Genomic DNA, 18,786 nt, shown 5'->3' with positions numbered 1-18,786 from the left:
TGGTCTCTGATATTGATCAAACTCTTCATTTTCGTTTATGAGTTTCAAAAATCAATAAATTTAGTCCTTGACTTTCAATACCACATGTCAATTTAATTATTCCGTTAAAGTTCCATCAATATTTTTTGTCCCACTAATCCAATCATTTGGCGCCACATGGATTAACTATAAGAATTTTTTTTAAGATTTAAAACTAAAAGTAAAATAAGAAACTAAAAACCAAAATTAAAAGGAAAAAAAAAAGTCTTCGTCGTCTTCATCAAGGTATCTCCAAAAAAAAAAAAAAAAAAACAAAACAAAAGAAGGCAGCATGGCACCACCAAAGTACTTGGCCCCCTAAACTCACTCCTCATTCTATGTAGGTTTATAATCCTATCAAATTTGAATTGAATTTGAATTCAATTTTATCGAATTTAGATTAAGTTATTATTATTATTATTATTATTATCTTTTGTACAATTGGGATGCGAGAAATGTCAACGCAGAATACTCATTCGTTGTTTCACTCTCAAAAAAAAAGTTTCTTATAGTTAATCCAAGTATGATTGAATTAGTGGGACCACATGATCAACATACAAATGAAAAATATTCATGAAATTTTTAAGGACTAAATTAATGTGAGGTAGTGAAGGTCATGGACCAAATTTATTGATTTTTGAAACTCATGGACCAAAATGAGGAGTTAGATCAATGTTAGGAACCATTTGCGATAAAAATCCTTATTTTGTAATCCACGTGTCACCATTTCATTGGATTTGTGGGTCCCACATACAAACTAACAGAATAGTTGACGGAATCTTAACGGAAGGACCAAATTAATGTGAAATAGTGAATGTCATGGACGACATTGATTGGTTTTGAAAGTGAGAGATTAAAATGATGAGTTTGATCAATCTCAGAGACCAACCCTAAGCAAAAATCAGCTTGATAGGATGGTTCTTGATTTTTGGAATGATTAAAACTAGTTTTTATTCATCTTAATCTCTATAGTTTAGAGCAAACAATCCATAAGAGTGTGAAGTCATCAGCATTCGAGGTATAGAAAACAACTTAACTAACAAAGTGTCTCACTCGTAGCATAATGGTTTGGTTTCAAAGTTAAAAAAGGCGTAACACACATTCGTACTAACACATATCTATCTATTGTAAGCATCCAACAGCGGCAAGCTCACAATTTCTCTCTCTCAATTCTCTTTGTGGCATAAAGAGGCAAACAAAAAGCCTGAATCAAATAGTTTGTCGTAACCAGAACCGATTTAAACCCCAACATTATAAGGGTTGGATTCAATTAATAACTAAATAAGAAAGTTAATGCTTAAGCATAAGTGAATTAAATTAGTTAATCAATGCAACGTCTATGCCTTCTCATTCAAATTCAAAACACTCCCCTTATAAATTAGATAAACAGAAAACCGTCCTATCCAAAAAAAAAAAAAAAAAAAAGAACACCTCTGATTGTAATCAAACAACTAATCTTAATTTTTTTTTTTAAAAAAAAAAAAACACCAAACTAATCAGAGAAATGTTGGACCATATACCAATTGAAGAATGAAACAATTGCTGCAGCCTCCTACGAACGTAAAAATATCTACCCTGCACACTCTGCAGCTTTTTCCCCTCATTGCATTTTTGTGTCCCGCATGGTTATCGTTTGCTTCTTAACTCTTGCCTCTGTTTGCAGTGTGCCAACACTCTTTCTTTTCTACGTAGAAGCAGCAGCAGCAGCAGGCGATTGTGTGATGTCAGCCACCATGTTTAATGCAATGCATGGCTGATCCACCGGTACCTGTAAATTTAAAAAAATCTCAATGAAATCAGTAAATATTATAAAAACGAAACTAGTTACATATTTTTAAATAAAAAATGGAACTAAAACATCAAATTGTTGTTTATATTAATTTAATTAAATATTGTTGTGTATTTTTTCTAAAATATTTAGAATGGAAAAGGTCTCTGAGTTGGTCAGACCTTGTCAGCTTTGTCCACACGAGTGGTGCGGCATATATACACCGGCCGGTCAGACATCTCTTGATTTCATGGACTGTCAGTAGTAATATATTGGTATATTACTTCAAGTAATTGTCACGTCTCGTATGCATGCAATGCAATGCAATGCAAGGCAAGATATATGCATGTCCCACCCTTCTCTAATACCAACCGAAGTTTGACTTCCCTCTAAATTTCCCACTTCGCCCCTCTCTTTAATTATCTTGTTTATTTTTTATTTTTTTTTATAAAAAAAAGTATAAGAGGAAGAAAGAAAAAGAAACCCCTAAATAATACCTATGATTACGAGTGTTGTGTATTTTTGACATTTTTGTTTAATTTTAAATCATAATAAGATTAGTCGCACATAATTTTTATCGTATTTGTGAAGTTTGTTTTGAAATTCTTGCAATTAAATATTTAAAAATGAGACAACGATAAAAGTACGGTATTTATTTTTTTTCATATTGTATACAAGTATTGTTTTCATAAATATATATCTTTTATCGTATGATGCGGCAAATAATAATCAAACAAACGATCAAACAATTATATAATGTAATAAAATGTGATATGTATTATGGGGTTGTTTTTAAAATCGAAAACTAATGGGGGTCATTTGTTTTGCTTTATTTGGTACTATTTTCTTTCTTTTGTCACGTCACTTATCACGCTCACGTAAGCATCCAAGGTACAAGCTGACATACAAGCTCGGACCAACTTGTCGGGCTTGTTTAAAGTGATTGCATTTAACACGTTCTGTCTCGATCATCCAATCCTAAGGTGAATTCGGGTTTAGAACGAATCTGCTTTAAAAATAGTTAAAAATGTATTTTTGTAAAAATATTTTTGATATTAATCTTTAATAAAAAATAAGTAAATTAAAAAAAAAATATTTGAAATACTTCTTATAAGAAGTATATAATCGGTGCTTTTTGCAAGATAAACTTTAAGTGTTATTGAAATTTATAAACATTTTCTCTAAATATATTTTCAATCATTTTAAAATAATTTTCTAACAAACCCTTTAATCTTAGAATACCTTTCTCTTAAGTTGAAATCGCAACAAGTGCTTTAAATAGTACACAACATAATAATGAAAGATGAAGGTCTCTGTCTCTCCATCCAATTATTTACGTTCAACATTTTGTAAATTCTAAGTAAATTTTAGAACATTTTTATATTTAAGAAAAACAATTTATACACACCATTCTAATCAGTGGACTGAACTAATCAAAGATTCAAAAGAGAATTAGAGGCCGCATTTAGAAAACGTGCCTAAAAGGTGAAAAAAAAAAAGGTAGAAAACACTCCTCTATAATTAAGATTCGAAAACAAATTAATCCAAACAATTGGTAGACCAGCATACAGCTAGGGGTTACACTCAAACGCTTAATGCACATGGACAAATGAGTTGCTACATTTATACACCTTAATAAGCTTTCATTAGAGAGAATATTATTGCTTTAAGCAAAAATTTTAACATATTATATACATGTGCAATGTCATATTTTTCACTTAAAACTTTATCCAAAACCATGACAGGATTATGAAGATGACATCTTAACTATAGCAAAACTTTCTCCAAAACCATGACAGGATTATGAAGATGACATCTTAACTATAGCATAGGGCTTTGGGTTTGCACTTATGTGTCTCGAGTTAAAAATTCCTCCTCTCTTAAATTATTATAATAATTTTGAACTCTTCCAGCTACCTCTTAATAATAATAATTTTTTTTTTATAAAACAATTACGTTTTTAATATTCCAATAATGTATTGGCTATAGATATGCATCTCATATTTTATATAGATCTAGAAATCAAATCTCAATTTTACTCATCTTAAGTCGACGCTTGGACAATATTTCGTTGTAGTAGTTTAATTCTGTGTATATAATAGCAGTGTTCGCAAAAAGTTTAACACAAAATGGTGATTTTTTTTTGGACAACCAGTAGTGGTGGTTTACTTCTTAAAAAATAGCATTATTAGCACTTTGCATGAATGCATCCACAGGACAGTACAAAAGCACATTGTTACCCCCTTCCAAAATAGTGATGTTGATTTCTTTGTATATTTTCTTTCATTTTCCTAAATTGAGCAAGTGTGTTACATAACATGAATATAATATTATGATAGGGTCCCATGCTAATAAAATAAAAACATGTGTAACTTTTTGTTCAAATTTTTTTATTTTACTTGCACGAGCTGCCACATAACAGTATGCCGTCATAAAATTGTATATTTGTGTTACGTAAGTTGCATTATTATTATGATCATAATAAGTAGAGAGTGACAAGACATGACATTGATATGACATTGAAAAAGAAGTAATTACTGTGTGCTGGGGGAGGAAAGTTTTGACTTACAAAATGTCCTGCTCCAAGAATCCAATAGAAGTGCAGGTTTTTGTACGACCTGGTGAACCCTCTTGTAAATCCTTCTTTGCCACAATAAAGAGGGGCTCTACTCTTGTTCAAGAAATTTGGGAGTCCTTCCCACCTGAAAAATAGAATGGATAAAACCACCCACATGAGAGAGAGAGAGAGAGAGAGAGAGAGAGTTTACTTGAGCTTTTCGACCCATGCTTCAGTCCCCTTGGTTGCACATATGAGATCAACCTACAACAATTACCAACCAAATAATGTCAAACCTAGCTAGTTTGCAAAAATTTAATGGTGTCCAATTCTTAATTATAATTAATTTTAAATAGGTGGTGATTTTTGTTTTTGGTGTAAAAATCAATAAGCGAAGAGAAATATTATCAGAATCTAATACTAAGTGATTAGGCAATTTTTTAAGTTGAATGTGCAACTACTGGTGCTAACACATTTCTTAATTCTAGAACGGATCTATCAATTTTCGATTGGCTATTCCTAATTTTTATAAATAAAATAAAACTGTTGGCTATTGCTGTTTAAAATGAAAACAATGTTGAGAAAAACTTACTTGCCCATTGTATATTGTGACATTGATCCCTTTAGCAAGGAGTTCATCAACCTAAGTGGAGAGAAAAGGGAATTAAAGAAAAATTAAAAGTTGGCACAAGATTCTTTCAAGACAAGGAAGAAATATCGTAGAGCAAAGACAAATTCAATTTCCTTGCAGATAAAATACTTAATTAAGCAAAAGTTAGCTCATTAAAAAGAATAATTAGAAGAAGAGACTTTGATTTCTCCATTCGATGCCTACAAGACAAAATATTTAATATTAATGAGTAAACTTGATATAAATTTAATTTGTGAGTTATTATTTTCGTGGATGATAGGTAGATTAATTTTATTTATTTTCGTAGACACCTTTATAACATGTTAAATGTATTTTATCAACATATGGTATATGTATCATATATGATGGCATATAAATTTTCTTTTAACTATTTTCTATGGAAGTATTTAGATTTTCGTATTTAAATATTTAAATTAAAAACTTGAGTAAAGATGCATACATCAAGAAATTTAATTATAATTGAAAAAATATAGAAACTGGACTAAATCCAACACCTCAAATTTTTGGACCTGAACCAAAGTACCCCATAATTATTTATGGTCATGTTTGCGTAGAAGTCACTATACGAAGAAAATGACACTCTAACAAAGCAACTCATATATTTTGTTTCACTTCAACAAAAATAATAAAATTTCAAAATAAAGTATACTGGCTTTCCCTACTAAAAATAATTCAGTGAATTTCTATAATGCACCAATCACTATAATATTTTCTTGTAACATTAACCTTTCTTTCTTTTATCTAAATTATAAAATAAAAAATTAATTCGAACTAAGTATTGAGAGAATACTAAACTTTAATCGAAGTGTACGCTACAACTATATCCTAATATAAGTAATATTATAGTTTGCTCTTCTGGATTTGGAAAAATTATTACCTCATTAATCCTTGGTTTCATAAAATCGCCTGTTAGGGCTGAGAACACGTAATCAGACTGCCCTCCCCATCTGCAAACCCAAAAAATATGCACCGTTGGTGGATTACATCATATTGACCAAGCATTCCTAACTGTAAAAATTAAATTTGCAACTGAGAACGTATTTAAACAACAGAATGAAAAGGATATATACTCACGTCACATCATCGGGGATTATCTTAAGCTTCTTTTTTATGGCACCGTTTAACAAAGAATCAAGATCACCATTACCACCACCTGCTGAAGACCTTAAAGAACTCAGGTATCTTGAATATTTTTTAACGTAAATTCCTTTGTTATATTGAATTGTTGCCAAGGGTGAAACTGGATCCATTCCTGAATCCAACAGAAAATTATAGAAATCCTGCAAATGCCACAAATCCAATAAATAATTTAAATAAAAAAATTGTGAGTTTTAATTGAATTTCAGTCACAAATAATTACTAAATTAATACGAAAATTAAAAAACAACTACCACAGCATTGCTGTTAGACATGATGACTTGCTCAAGTTCACCCCAAGAATTGGTTGCGTCCACCAACTGACCATCCTGAATCTGTTGCTTTATTCTCTGAGCCATATTATTTGATTTCTGCAATCCAATGTCGTCAAGCCTTGACACGTCTTTGAGCAGAGGACCCCATGAAAGCTGCAATGTACACAAAATTAAATTATCAATAACTAAATGTAATTACACATAAATGATAATTTATCACTAGCATTATGGTTTAGTAGTATAATCTTTTAGTGAAATTTTAAGGTGACTTTCATGAATTACGAGATTGATACAAATTGAATGTTGCTGTATTATGTGACCTAATCTAAGAACCCTACTCCCAACATGGTTGTATATGAAAAACAATATAGACTAAACTAAATTTGAAAGTTAAACTGTAAAAATCTGCATGATACGGGAAAGACAATTATTGAGTCAAAAGCAGTTAGAACTATGGTAGCTTACCACAAAATCTTCCGGGGAGATCCAACTGTCTCCCAATGCCACTCCTGCAAGAAAAAAAATATACATTTTAAGATGATGGTATTTTTAGTTAGACCAATATTTTTAATTAAAACTTGATTAATTTAGTTTTAATTACCTCCAAGTCTAAGTTTTAGCTTTCCTTGTTGAATGGCTTTGAGAGCTGAAAGTCCAAGAGTGACTGCAAATTTGCCTCCATAGGACTCTGCCACAATGAACAGAGGACTCTTTTGGAGGCTCTCATTTCTATTGAAAACCTCCACCAGAAATGTGGTCAAATCAGCAGCTGCCTCCAAATCATTTTTCACAAACAGAGACGTATCCTCCACAAAACTGTATCCAGTCCCAACTGGGTTGTCCTGAATTATCACAAAAAATCAAAAGAAATTTAAATTCATATAACTTAATAGAACCCAAAAAAAGAAAACAGTGTTTTGAGTACTTTTTGGTGAACTTACAACAAATAAAAGATCTGCTTTTTGCAACCAGGTTGAGTTTCTTGGGTTCAAATTCGTGTCCAATGGACCAACCTCTTCAAAATTCCCAATCCCTACTCCTGAACCTCCCTATTTTTTGGAAAAATAATCAATGAAAACAATGTAAAATAAAATATCTGGTTTGTTCATATTTTTTGATTTGAGGTAGTTTGGTAATACTCACAGGTCCACCCTGAAGCCAGAGAATGGTTGGCCATGGCTTGGAGGGATCCTCAACTCTGTTGGGACTTCTGTAGAGCCACCAGAACATATGGGCTTCTGTGTAAGAACAATACCAAAACAAAAAGGTGAACAAAAGTTCCATGAGCATTAACATTTCTGCTTCATTACAGAAAGAATACATATATGTGTGTGTGTGTGTGAGTGAATTGCTTACTGGGTCTGACTTCAACATATCCCCACTCCTCTGATCCATCTATGGTTCCTGCAGCAGCTGCTGTTGTTGCAGTTCCTCCATGAAAAAGTGGAATAAAAAGGAGAAGAGAGACAGCAAGAATTACAGAGAGATTTTCCATTGTGAGACCAAAGAGTGAGAGAGACAGAGAGGGAGAGAGGGAGAGAGGGACAGCAACTTCTTAACCTGGTGGGAAATAAAACATGCAGTAAAAGGAGGTTTTATATGTAGAGAGACTACTGAGGATGCTTAATTTGTCTCTGTCTAACACAAAATAACAAAGAGAGGTAAAAAAAATAAGTAGAAAATAACAAAGAGAGGAAAAAAAATAAGTAGTCGGATATTGTTTCTATCATTATATAATAACTTTCAGAATTTATTTAGAAACGGTGAAGCAGTAAAATCAAAGAAAATATTTTGTTATTTAATTTCTTGTTATAGCAAGTGCACTCGTTGCATGTATTCTCTTGCTCTTAATATACATGGTGTATAAAAGAGAGATTTTTCAATGTGCTGAACACTCTATACATATTAGCTAACAAAAAAACTTCACAAATTCTTAAAAATTTAAATTCAGTTGATCATTTTAGAAGTCCTCATAGAAACTCCTCGTTTAAACAAAACCCAAATCCCATGGATTCTTATTTATTATTTCTTTCTTAATTTATATGAAGAAACTCTTTTTGTGGAAACACGTTTTGCTCACGAATAACCATTTTTTCATTATGTTGAATATTTTTTTTTTTTGAATGACCATATTTTCATAGGGCATAATTCGACGGTGAAATCCATGTATAGCTGGGGTTCTTGCACAAGGTTATATATATATAGATGAACAGCTTCCCCAACGTTGCAAATGAACTTACTGCCAAAACATTTAACTTGGCTTGTAGCTGAAGATTGTTGGATGATTGACGTGTTTAAAACACATAGGAAGTCTCAATCTAATTGACATCTAGCTTGGAAACCATTGTGTCAAGTTTTATTGTTCTTAACAATGTCAACCGAACAAATTAAAAATAACGAAAGATGGACAACAATTGTTTAAAACAATTTCAAAACGGAACTGTTTATTGGCACTTTAAAAACTTATTTTACATGTATAGAAAATGCATGATAACCTTTTATTAGTGTGAACAACAATAAATCTATTTATTGGATTATGTACATTGTTTCACACACACACATATAGAGGTTATGTTATAGGTAGTACAGTCGCATGCATGTGAGGCCATCCTATAAGCTCATCCTACTTTTAGTGGCCTCTCAGGCAACAATGCTTCTGAATAATTTCTTGCCAAAGAAAAGAACCGAGAAAATTGCATGAGATATATTAAATTTCTGAAATAGAAATCCTGCCTGGACAAGTTTTACTGTCACGGCTAGTTTCCACTCGAAGAATGTGTGGTGAAACATCACTTGTACAACAACCACAGAAATTGGGCTTAGAAAAATCGACCTTAATGAATACTATTTTAGGTGAATGGAGCTATCATGGACATTCAGGTTGCCCTCAATAGAAAAATGAAGGGAGAAATGAACAAAATTTGGGTGCCTTATCCGGAAAGTTACTTCCATATAAGATTTCTGAGGGAGAATCGATATGAATAACCTACAGGCTAAGCAAAGATATTCAGCATTTCTGGCCAACTCATTGCCCATACGTTTTATCGAATGTGTCATGCATATAAAATTGTTGTATATGTGTTGGTTATACATGTAACCTTCCTTTACAACACCGATGTACGTGGAAATCTATCATTTTATAGTGGAATTCACGTGTATGTTGTGATCAAAGAAAAAAAACGAATTATATGTAACAGATGGATACTCATTATGAAACAATTTTAATGATGGAGGGTGTTTAATTTTTGAGGATTTCTCTTGAATGGGAATGCTAAGCGAATTATTGATAGAAATTTCTACAATATGGATGTTTGTGATATGGAATTTTTGGTGGACTCTACCGTTTTAGCTGTCCACGCAAGGGACACATGATGTGAAGTGAACTATGATGAGCTTCTAGCAAGCAACATGCATATATAATTTGCATTATCTCTCTCTCTCTCTCTCTCTGCAGGCCCATCAGATCATCATACAGAATGACGGAGAATTATAGGATAGACACAACAACCTTGAAGGTGGATAAGATTTTAACTATATATAGGCATGATTATTGTATATTAGTTAGATTCTCTCATGTGCTCAACTCATGTGGTTCATTCGTTAGCTATAACAATCGGATAAAAAAATATCATTAGACCAACTTCGAAGGGTAGTAATTTCTACATTCCTCAGTTTACTTCTTACACTTTTTAAGTTTTAACTGTTTTTATGAAGAGCTAAAACTTTGCGTTGAGTTGACAGTAAGACTTCCAACTTCAATGATAAAAAATTTGTCTTAATAAGAGTTAGATTCTTACTTTTGTTTGTTGGTGACTTTAAGTTGATTTAAAGTAGTCACTTAATAATATGGGAGGTCTTAGGTTCAAATCTTTTGGATGACAAGTTCTAACTAATTTATTCGAAAACCGTTTAAGTGTAAATTTATTATTTTGTTGGTGCTTATGCAATTCTTAAATTTTTCCAGCAGGCAGCAACACATTACATAATTGTTCCTAGGTTTAATACAACTGTCTAACTGGCCAAATAGCTGCAGAAGAATTAAATAAAAAAAGATGGTTGAATGCAATTTTCATTTGGATATTGATATTCACACAATCATTTTTACCTCTCACACACCCTTGTTAATTTTTGGCCATTGACCTTTTTCAATTCATTAAATTCGACGGCCGAAAATCAAGAGAGTTGTGTGAGAAGTAAAAATAAATGTGTGAATAGAACTACCATTTTCATTTCTTTACTTCCCTATAGTTTTAAAGTTTTGTTTATTTCCTGTGTGGGCTTTAACTTGAAGGCATTTTTCGGGCCATAGCTTTGTGAGGGCTTGGGTAAGGCCGCTGTAAACGAAAACAAGATTTTTCAAGCCCAGCCATCGACTCCGAGCATCCTATTACCATATCTACCGCACTGATGCAGGCTTAGTGAATTATTGAGTTGTTTCCTAGAAAAAAGGAAAGAAAAAGGATCAAGTACTAAAACATTCAAAACAGGTACTTAGCTTTTTTAAACATTCAAAATAGGTATTCAACCTATTGAACATGTCATATCCATTAAGCTCTAATTAAATTTTTGTTAATTAACTAAGCTTTCTTCGTCTCCAACATTAATAGAAGGTCATGGAAGTATAGGCTCCACCAAATAATGGCCACCACCACCCCCTTCAGCCATCACCTCCAAATCCAACTCACAATCACAAATCCACCCTACAACTCAAGCCGCCAACATCAAGAAGGTCATGGGGGTTGTTGAAATGCTATGGACAACCATGATGCGACCACCATCATCTTCATCGTCCACAAAGAAGAACTAGAAGCTTTCCTGGCCGAAAATCGACGAATGAGACAATCACATGAGCATAAATAAGCTCCTTGAAACTCTATCTGAATTCTTAATCCTTTCTTTTGTTAGGAGATTTTCTGATCTTCATTTTTGTTTTCCATTTTATTCGTGAATTTGTTTATTTTTTCTATTTTTTCATCTTCATTTCTTTTTTGAAGTTATATTTATTATTATTTTAATATCCAAGTAAGCAAATAAGTGGGATCCATTGTTGCCACTTGTACATGTAACAGAAAAATTAACTACGACTTAATGGATGTGACATTTTAGGTTGGGTATTTGTTTGGAATGTTTAAAAAGGTTGAGACTAATTTGGAATGACACTAAAAGGTTGGGGGACTTTAGGCTTAATCCAAATATAAAATAATGTGGATTATCGGGCTATTCCAAGTTCGTCTTCAGTCTTCACTTCTACCCATTTTACGTAACTTAGTTGTTCACTCAAAACATTGACCATGAGGTAATGAAAGAACCTTGGCCCAACGGAGTTTATTATTTTGTCGAACAATCACTTAATATAGAAGCTAGACTCATCATTTAATACTACGATCTAATAGTATTCTTCTTCACTTGTAAGTTAGATGTTTTAGGTTCAAAATTGCCAAATATGAATTCAAACCAAATTATAATGGCTAGCCTCAGAGGTGAAGCCACAGAAGTGCAAGTTTGGGCAAGGCTGGGCAGAGGCTAGACGAGCATGTCTGAGGAATGCTGAAATTTAAGAATGTTTTGTTACAAAGCCGACGACGTGCCGAGGAAGAAGATTTCAAGATGGTAACATGTATCTTTAACTGTCACATCTTAGTCTCGACTTCATCGTAGCACGATATTGTCCGCTTTGGGCCTCGGCCATGCCCTCACGGTTTTATTTCTAAGAACTCATACGAGAACTTCCCAGTGGGTCACCCATGATGGGGAATGCTCTCGCCCGAACTCGCTTAACTTCGGAGTTCCGATAGAACCCGAAGCCAGTGAGTTCCCAAAAAGTCTCGTGCTATATGGAGGTGGGCATGTACATATAAGGCACATCACCTCCTCTCCATTGGTCAATGTGGGATGTTACAATCCACCCCCCTTAGACCAATTCCAATGGTTGGGCTAAAAGCCAAATTTTTAGCCCGGAATCATTAAAGAAAGAATTTAGGCTATTTTTTTTCTTAAATTAAATTTAAAAAAAAAATGTAGACTATCGTAAATTAATTTTATGAACATTTTAATCTAAAAATATTTAAATTCCGATAAATATTGAAAAATCACTAAATTTTCAACAAATACATAGGTATTTATATAGTTTTTTGGTGAATTTTGAGTTAAATAATATTTTTTTAATTATTTTAGCCAATGGATTTAAATTTGGGCCATTAGATATTTTTTTTACCATTGGATTTGATTATATTCAATCTCAGTCATTGGATTCAATAATATATAAATATAAAATAATTTTTTTTTGAATCTAAGCCGTTGGATTAACCAACGGCCTGATGATCACAGCCGTTTAATCGAAAGAGCCGTTGGAGCTTTGGGGAACGTGGCCGATAGGCCCATGTGGGTGGGTCTTAGCCGGTCGAAAGGAGCGCGCGTTAGGCGAGTCCACAGGCTGGGTTTGGAGCCTAAACGCTGAAAACCACTTTCTTTGATAGGGCCCACTCTGATTTTGGGCGGTTTCTGGCCTTACTTCTCCTTTTAGCATCTAGCCCACATTTTCCCTTGGGTTGGAGTGAGTGTGGGGGAAATTTGGGGGGGGGGGGGGGAATTTAGCATTTAGCCCACCATGGTGGTCTTAGGGGCCCGATGTCCTTATCGGCACACTCGCACCACATAGCAGAGTGGCTCTGATTCCATTATGTCACATCCCATTCTCGACTCCGCAGTAGCACGATATTGTTCGCTTTGGGCCCTGGCCACACCCTCACGGTTTTGTTTCTGGGAACTCAGACGAGAACTTCCTAGTAGGTCACTCATCTTGGTATTACTCTTGCCCGAACTCGCTTAACTTCGGAGTTTCGATGGAACCCGAAGCCAGTGAGTTCCCAAAAGGCCTTGTGCTATATGGAGGTGGGCATGTACATATAAGGCACATCACCCATTCTCCGTTGGTTGATATGGGATGTTACATTAACTAACACTCGTATCCCTATTTTTCTATTAACCAATCTTCTGATTTTTTTTTTAAAATTATTTTTGAATAATGTTTTATTAACTTCTTTTTATTTTTAAGACACACCATTTTTTTGTACCAAATTATTATAACTAATTTGTTGTATAAATATGTTTTTTAAATAGGGTAAAAGACTGTTTACTACCCTCATGTTTCGTGGTTTTCAACATTTAGTACATCAAGTTTTTTTCGTCTCAGATTCATACCTAAAGTGTAAATTTTGGGACAGTCTCATACATCTGTTAGTCAAACTGTTAAGTTTTCTGTTAACTGTGACGTGGCGCACTGACTGGGCGCTACGTGTCATCCGAGTTTTTTTTTTCTTTTTTCTTTCTTTTCTTTTCTTCTTCTTTCTTTCTTTTTCTTCTTCCTCCGACTGCAACTTTCTTTTTTTTTTCTTTTTTTTTCTTCCTCCTTCTCCTTCTTCCTTCCTTCCTCCTTCCTTCCCTTTCTTCCCCTTCTTCCTTCTTGTTCCTTCTCATTTTCCTTCTTCTTCATCCGAATCTGGGGAAGCTTTTTTTTTTTTCTTCTTCTTCTTCTTCCTTCGAATCTACCCAGATTCAGTTTTTTCTTTTTTTTCTTTTTTTTTTCTTTTTTTCTTCTTCTTCCTTCTTTTTCTTCTTCTTCTTCCTCCGAATCTGCCCAAATTCAGTTTTTTTTTTCTTCCTCCTTCTCCTTCTTCCTTCCTCCTTCTTCCTTCCCCTTCTTCCCCTTCTTCTTCTTCTTCTTCTTCTTCTTCTTCTTCTTCTTCTTCTTCTTCTTCCTCCGAATCTACCCAGATTCAGTTTTTTCTTTTTTTTTTCTTCTTCCTTCTTCTTCTTCTTCTTCTTCCTCCGAATCTGGCCATATTCAGTTTTTTTTTTCTTCCTCATTCTTCTCCTTCTTCCTTCCCCTTCTTCGTTCTTCTTTTTCTTCCTCTGAATCTGGGGGACGATGAAAGTTTTTTTTTTTTTTTTTTGGAGGAAGAAGAAGAAGAAGAAGGAGGAAGAAGGGGAAGGAAGAAGGAGAAGAAGGAGGAAGAAAAAAAAAAGGTTGCAGTCGGAGGAAGAAGAAGAAGAAGGAAGAAGAAGAAAGGAAAAAAAAAAAAAACAAACAAACTTCCCCAGATTTCGGAGGAAGAAGAAGAAGAAGGAGAAGGAAGAAGAAGAAAGAAGGAGAAGGAAGAAGAAGGAAGAAGGGGAAGGAAGAAGGAGGAAGGAAGAAGGAGAAGGAGAAGGAGGAAGAAAAAAAAAAGTTGCAGTCGGAGGAAGAAGAAGAAGAAGAAGGAAGAAGAAAAGAAAAGAAAGAAAAAAGAAAAAAAAAAACTCGGATGACATGTGGCGCCCGGTCAGTGCGCCACGTCACAGTTAACAGAAAACTTAACAGTTTGACTAACGGATGTATGAGACTGTCCCAAAATTTACACTTTAGGTATGAATCTGAGACGAAAAAAACTTGATGTACTAAATGTTGAAAACCACGAAACATGAGGGTAGTAAACAGTCTTTTACCCTTTTAAATAACTATGACATAGTTTAAAACATAAAATAAATCCATGTAATTAGCATGGGTATATTAAGCCAAAAATAAATATGGGTATAAATTAAATTAAAAAGTAGGAGTACATATTAAAAATTAAAATATGGGGTACAAATATACATTAAAAAAATATGGGCTAAAAAAGAAATTAAAATATATGGATACTGTTTGTACCATACTTGACCAATCTCGAAACTACTGAGCATCAGTCAATGTTATACCGTCAAGGACCCAGAAGAGTTTCCCTTCAACCAGGAGGCCAATTACAGTGCGACACGTGTCGACATCAGAAGCCAATCACAACATGACACGTGTCAATGTCAGAATGAAACTAGAAACTCTCTTTTATAAATAGAGATCATTCTCTCACAATATTTCCTAATGTCATTTGTACTAAATCATTCACTTGTATTCACTAAAGGAAAGCTTGAACCTATGTACTTGTGTAAACCCTTCACAATTAATGAGAACTCCTCTACTCCGTAGGCGTAGCCAATCTGGGCGAACCACGTACATCTTGTGTTTGCTTCCCTATCTCTATCCATTTACATACTTATCCATACTAGTGACCGGAGCAATCTAGCGAAGGTCACAAACTTAATACTTTCTGTTGTACCAAAATCCTCACTGATTTTGTGCATTAACGTTTGGCTCCGTCTGTGGGAACGACACTTATTCCCACTTTCTTCAGTTTGTCAAGCTGGTTTCCACCATTCGTACACTCTCTTTTGACCAGGCATCCCTTTCCAATATGGGGAGCGAAAGAAGCCACAGCACACATAATGACACCCATCTTGCACCTAGTGCGAAGCAACGAAAGAAGGAAGGAAAGAGGGTTGTTCTTCAAGCTAAAGTCGATGAGCTAGAAGCTCAAAACAACAAGATAGCAATGAAGAATGAGGTCCTCTAGGAGCAGTATAAGAAGCTCTTTGACATGCTCCACGAAACTAGGCGTACTCAAACACGCGAACTCGTTACCCCTATGGACATCAACCATCATTTGGATGCCTCCCAACAAGGAGGGTCACATTCCTTCGACATGGGTATCCTTGATGAGGAGCGAGCTAATCATCAAAACATTGATCAACATGAGACTTCTCTCAATCCAGCTACTTCGACCCGAAGCAGAAGAAGTGGAGAAAGACACCTCCTTGTAGAAAAGTTGGAAGGATCGAAAGCCATTTATCGTGACTGCCGAGACTTCCTAAAGCAACGTTGAGAGAATCCCCTCCACATAAGTTCGAAGATCAATGACCCAATGGTTTCTGAAAGACTCGGCTCCCTCCCACGTTCCAGGCCGGCTATCAATTTGGGGAAGGGGCAACAAGGCCTAAAGAAACATGAAGGTATAGAGGACTCAGAGATGTTTCGATAGACATACCTTGAAAGTCAGTACGGCGAGTCCAGGGAAAAATCACATGCTCTTGATCAAACCTTCCTACTTCTAAGAAGAGATGGAGATTTACGAAAGAAAGCTCCAGTGGTACATGACTCCACTCAGGACACTCTTGTCCTATAGCTTCTTAAGGAAGTAAACAAGTTGAAGGCCGAATGACAAGCTGAGATACCTGATTGGAACCAACCTAGGCCTGGCCCTCTTACAAGGAGGATGCTCGACACTCCCTCCAAGCAAAGACAAAGCAGAAGCTTGACTTGCAACTCTATACTGGAAATGAGGACCCAATTGAACACCTTAACCTCTTTGAGTCCACCATGGCATACCGGATGCACACCGACAAAGAGCGATGTCTTCTCTTCCCCTTCACCCTCTCTGGCGGAGCTTTAAACTGGTATTGCCGTCTTTCACCTGAGACGGTAGACTCATTTGAGGAATTGAGGAAACTGTTTGTTTCTCAACACATTTTCCAGACCGATCGCTTGCATTTTGCAGATGACTTGTACACTATTTGCCAGAAGCCGGACAAGTCATTATGAAAGTATGCCGGTCACTTCAGCCATGAGTATTCTCGCTGCATTGAGGCAGATGACAAGACCGCCCTCAAGGCCTTCATGGCAGGCCTACGTGATTGTTTCTTTAAGTACATGATCAATGCCAACACTTGGAAGACTTACTCTGAGGTGATGGCACAAGCTTACAACCATGCCTCCGCCGAGGTAATGACATATCAAGGGAAACCCCCCATAGCCACCCCTAATCAGCAAGTAGGGAGTGGACCAAATGAGAAAACCTCGACCTTCCAAATAACAGCATTGCCTCCCCTGCCTTACTTAATACTTTGCCAAGTTAACAAACATATTAATCTCAGGGCAAAAGGAAAGATTTCCATCCTCACCAGTCTCATTTTAGTAAAAGGAGTAAGGGACACTACCGCGATAGCCAAGGGTATCACCATGATAATCCTCGACCCCAGGCAGTCAACACAGTGGGTTAAGCACGTGTCAGGACAGCCCCCACCCCGAGGTATGAGGCATACACACCTTTAAACGCCACATACGTGGCCATTTACCCCAGCATAGTACAACTGATACCGAAGCCAAAACATAGGCACCCAGATTACAAATCCACGAAGGATACGGGCACATTTTGTTGCTACCACGAGTATAACGGCCATGACGACGAAAAGTGTATCACCCTTCGTGATCATATTGAAGCTTTGGCACGTGAAGGAAAAATTGATCAATTCCTCATTCACCCTCTAAGGGGTAACCGTAACCAATGCTAGGTGAATGTGATATATTCCATAAGTGGTGGCACACCCATATCTAAATCTTCCAACATGGCCATGAAAAATAGTGAACGAGCTTTAAGGTCTGGCCACCAAGTGTTTTACGTGGAAGACATCAGGGGAGGCAAGCATCAAAAGCCTAATTGAGATCCAATATGTTTCTACCCTGAGGAAGAAAGAGGTATCATCTACCCTCACAATGACCCACTGATCGTGGAAGCTCACATAGTCAACTTTGAAGTACGACGAATCCTGGTAGACACAGGGGATTCGGTCCAATATCATGTTTGCCGAAGCTTTCAGGGCACTTAATGTAGCTGAACACTTACTCGATCGCTCGATTTCCCCTCTGATAAGCTTCTCCGGTGATATCGTGCAACCTTTGGGGAGCATACACTTACCTTTCACCATTGGTACAAGCCTTTACACAACTACCATTACCACTAACTTCCTGGTGGTTGATTGCCCAACGGCATACAATGTCATCTTTGGACGCACATGCATCAATGATCTTAAGGCCATGGTATCCACAGATATGTTGTTGATGAAATTTCCAACCCCCTATGGCAATGGTTACATCAGAGGAGATCAACTTAGTGCACGATCATGTTACAACACTTCGATCAAGTAACAGCACCTGCATGTGCCCAAGGAAACCCTTTCTATACATGACCAAGTCATAAAGACCAGCCCAGACAAAGCCAACTTGGATCTTCACTGTGGCAACAGTCAACCCGACGATCTTCGAGATGACTCTTTCACCCAGCAAGCACAACCCGTTGAAGAGTTAGAGAAGGTCTCTATCTCAAAAGATTATCTGGATCGCATGGTGAAGATTGGTTCCACCTTGTCACTACCCATTCGGTTGACATTGATCTTTTTTTTGCAAGAGAACATTGAGGTTTTCGCCTGGTCATACGAGGACATGCCAGACATCTCTCCCGATATAATCTGTCATCGCTTAAGTATTGACCCCAAGACCAAGCCAGTGAGACAGAAGCGAAGATCTTATGACGCTGAACGGTACGAGGCAATGAAGGCAGAAGTTGAAAAACTCAAAGGCATAGGCTTCGTCCGCAAAGTCAATTATCCAACGTGGGTGGCAAATGTTGTCTTTGTTAAGAAGAATCCGACCAAGGAAAGTCTCCTGCTCCAAAAGGTATTGTGGAGAATGTGTGTC

At 35.8% G+C, this 18,786-nt stretch overlaps 1 protein-coding gene across 2 annotated transcripts; it reads right to left on the bottom strand.

Moving 5' to 3' along the window:
- Positions 1-1,304: 1,304 nt before the first annotated feature.
- On the bottom strand, positions 1,305-7,903 carry LOC126614200 (serine carboxypeptidase-like 51). Of its 2 annotated transcripts, XM_050281789.1 has the most exons (13): positions 7,764-7,903; positions 7,551-7,645; positions 7,349-7,456; positions 7,009-7,249; positions 6,873-6,916; positions 6,387-6,560; positions 6,070-6,275; positions 5,873-5,942; positions 4,936-4,986; positions 4,555-4,607; positions 4,356-4,488; positions 1,969-2,041; positions 1,305-1,786 (listed from the first exon to the last, which is right to left on the bottom strand). In XM_050281789.1, the coding sequence occupies exons 1-12, from the start codon at positions 7,900-7,902 to the stop codon at positions 2,018-2,020; spliced, it is 1,338 nt and encodes a 445-aa protein (XP_050137746.1). In that variant the 5' UTR covers position 7,903; the 3' UTR covers positions 1,305-1,786; positions 1,969-2,017. The 2 variants fall into 2 exon arrangements, with proteins under 2 accessions (XP_050137746.1, XP_050137745.1); XM_050281788.1 differs by lacking the exon at positions 1,969-2,041.
- Between the last annotated feature and the right edge of the window lie 10,883 nt (positions 7,904-18,786).

This window comes from Malus sylvestris, chromosome 3, assembly GCF_916048215.2.
Source record: "Malus sylvestris chromosome 3, drMalSylv7.2, whole genome shotgun sequence".
NCBI lineage: Eukaryota > Viridiplantae > Streptophyta > Magnoliopsida > Rosales > Rosaceae > Malus > Malus sylvestris.
Note: the sequence above shows the minus strand (reverse complement) of the source record. Positions and strands in the feature narration are given on the sequence as shown.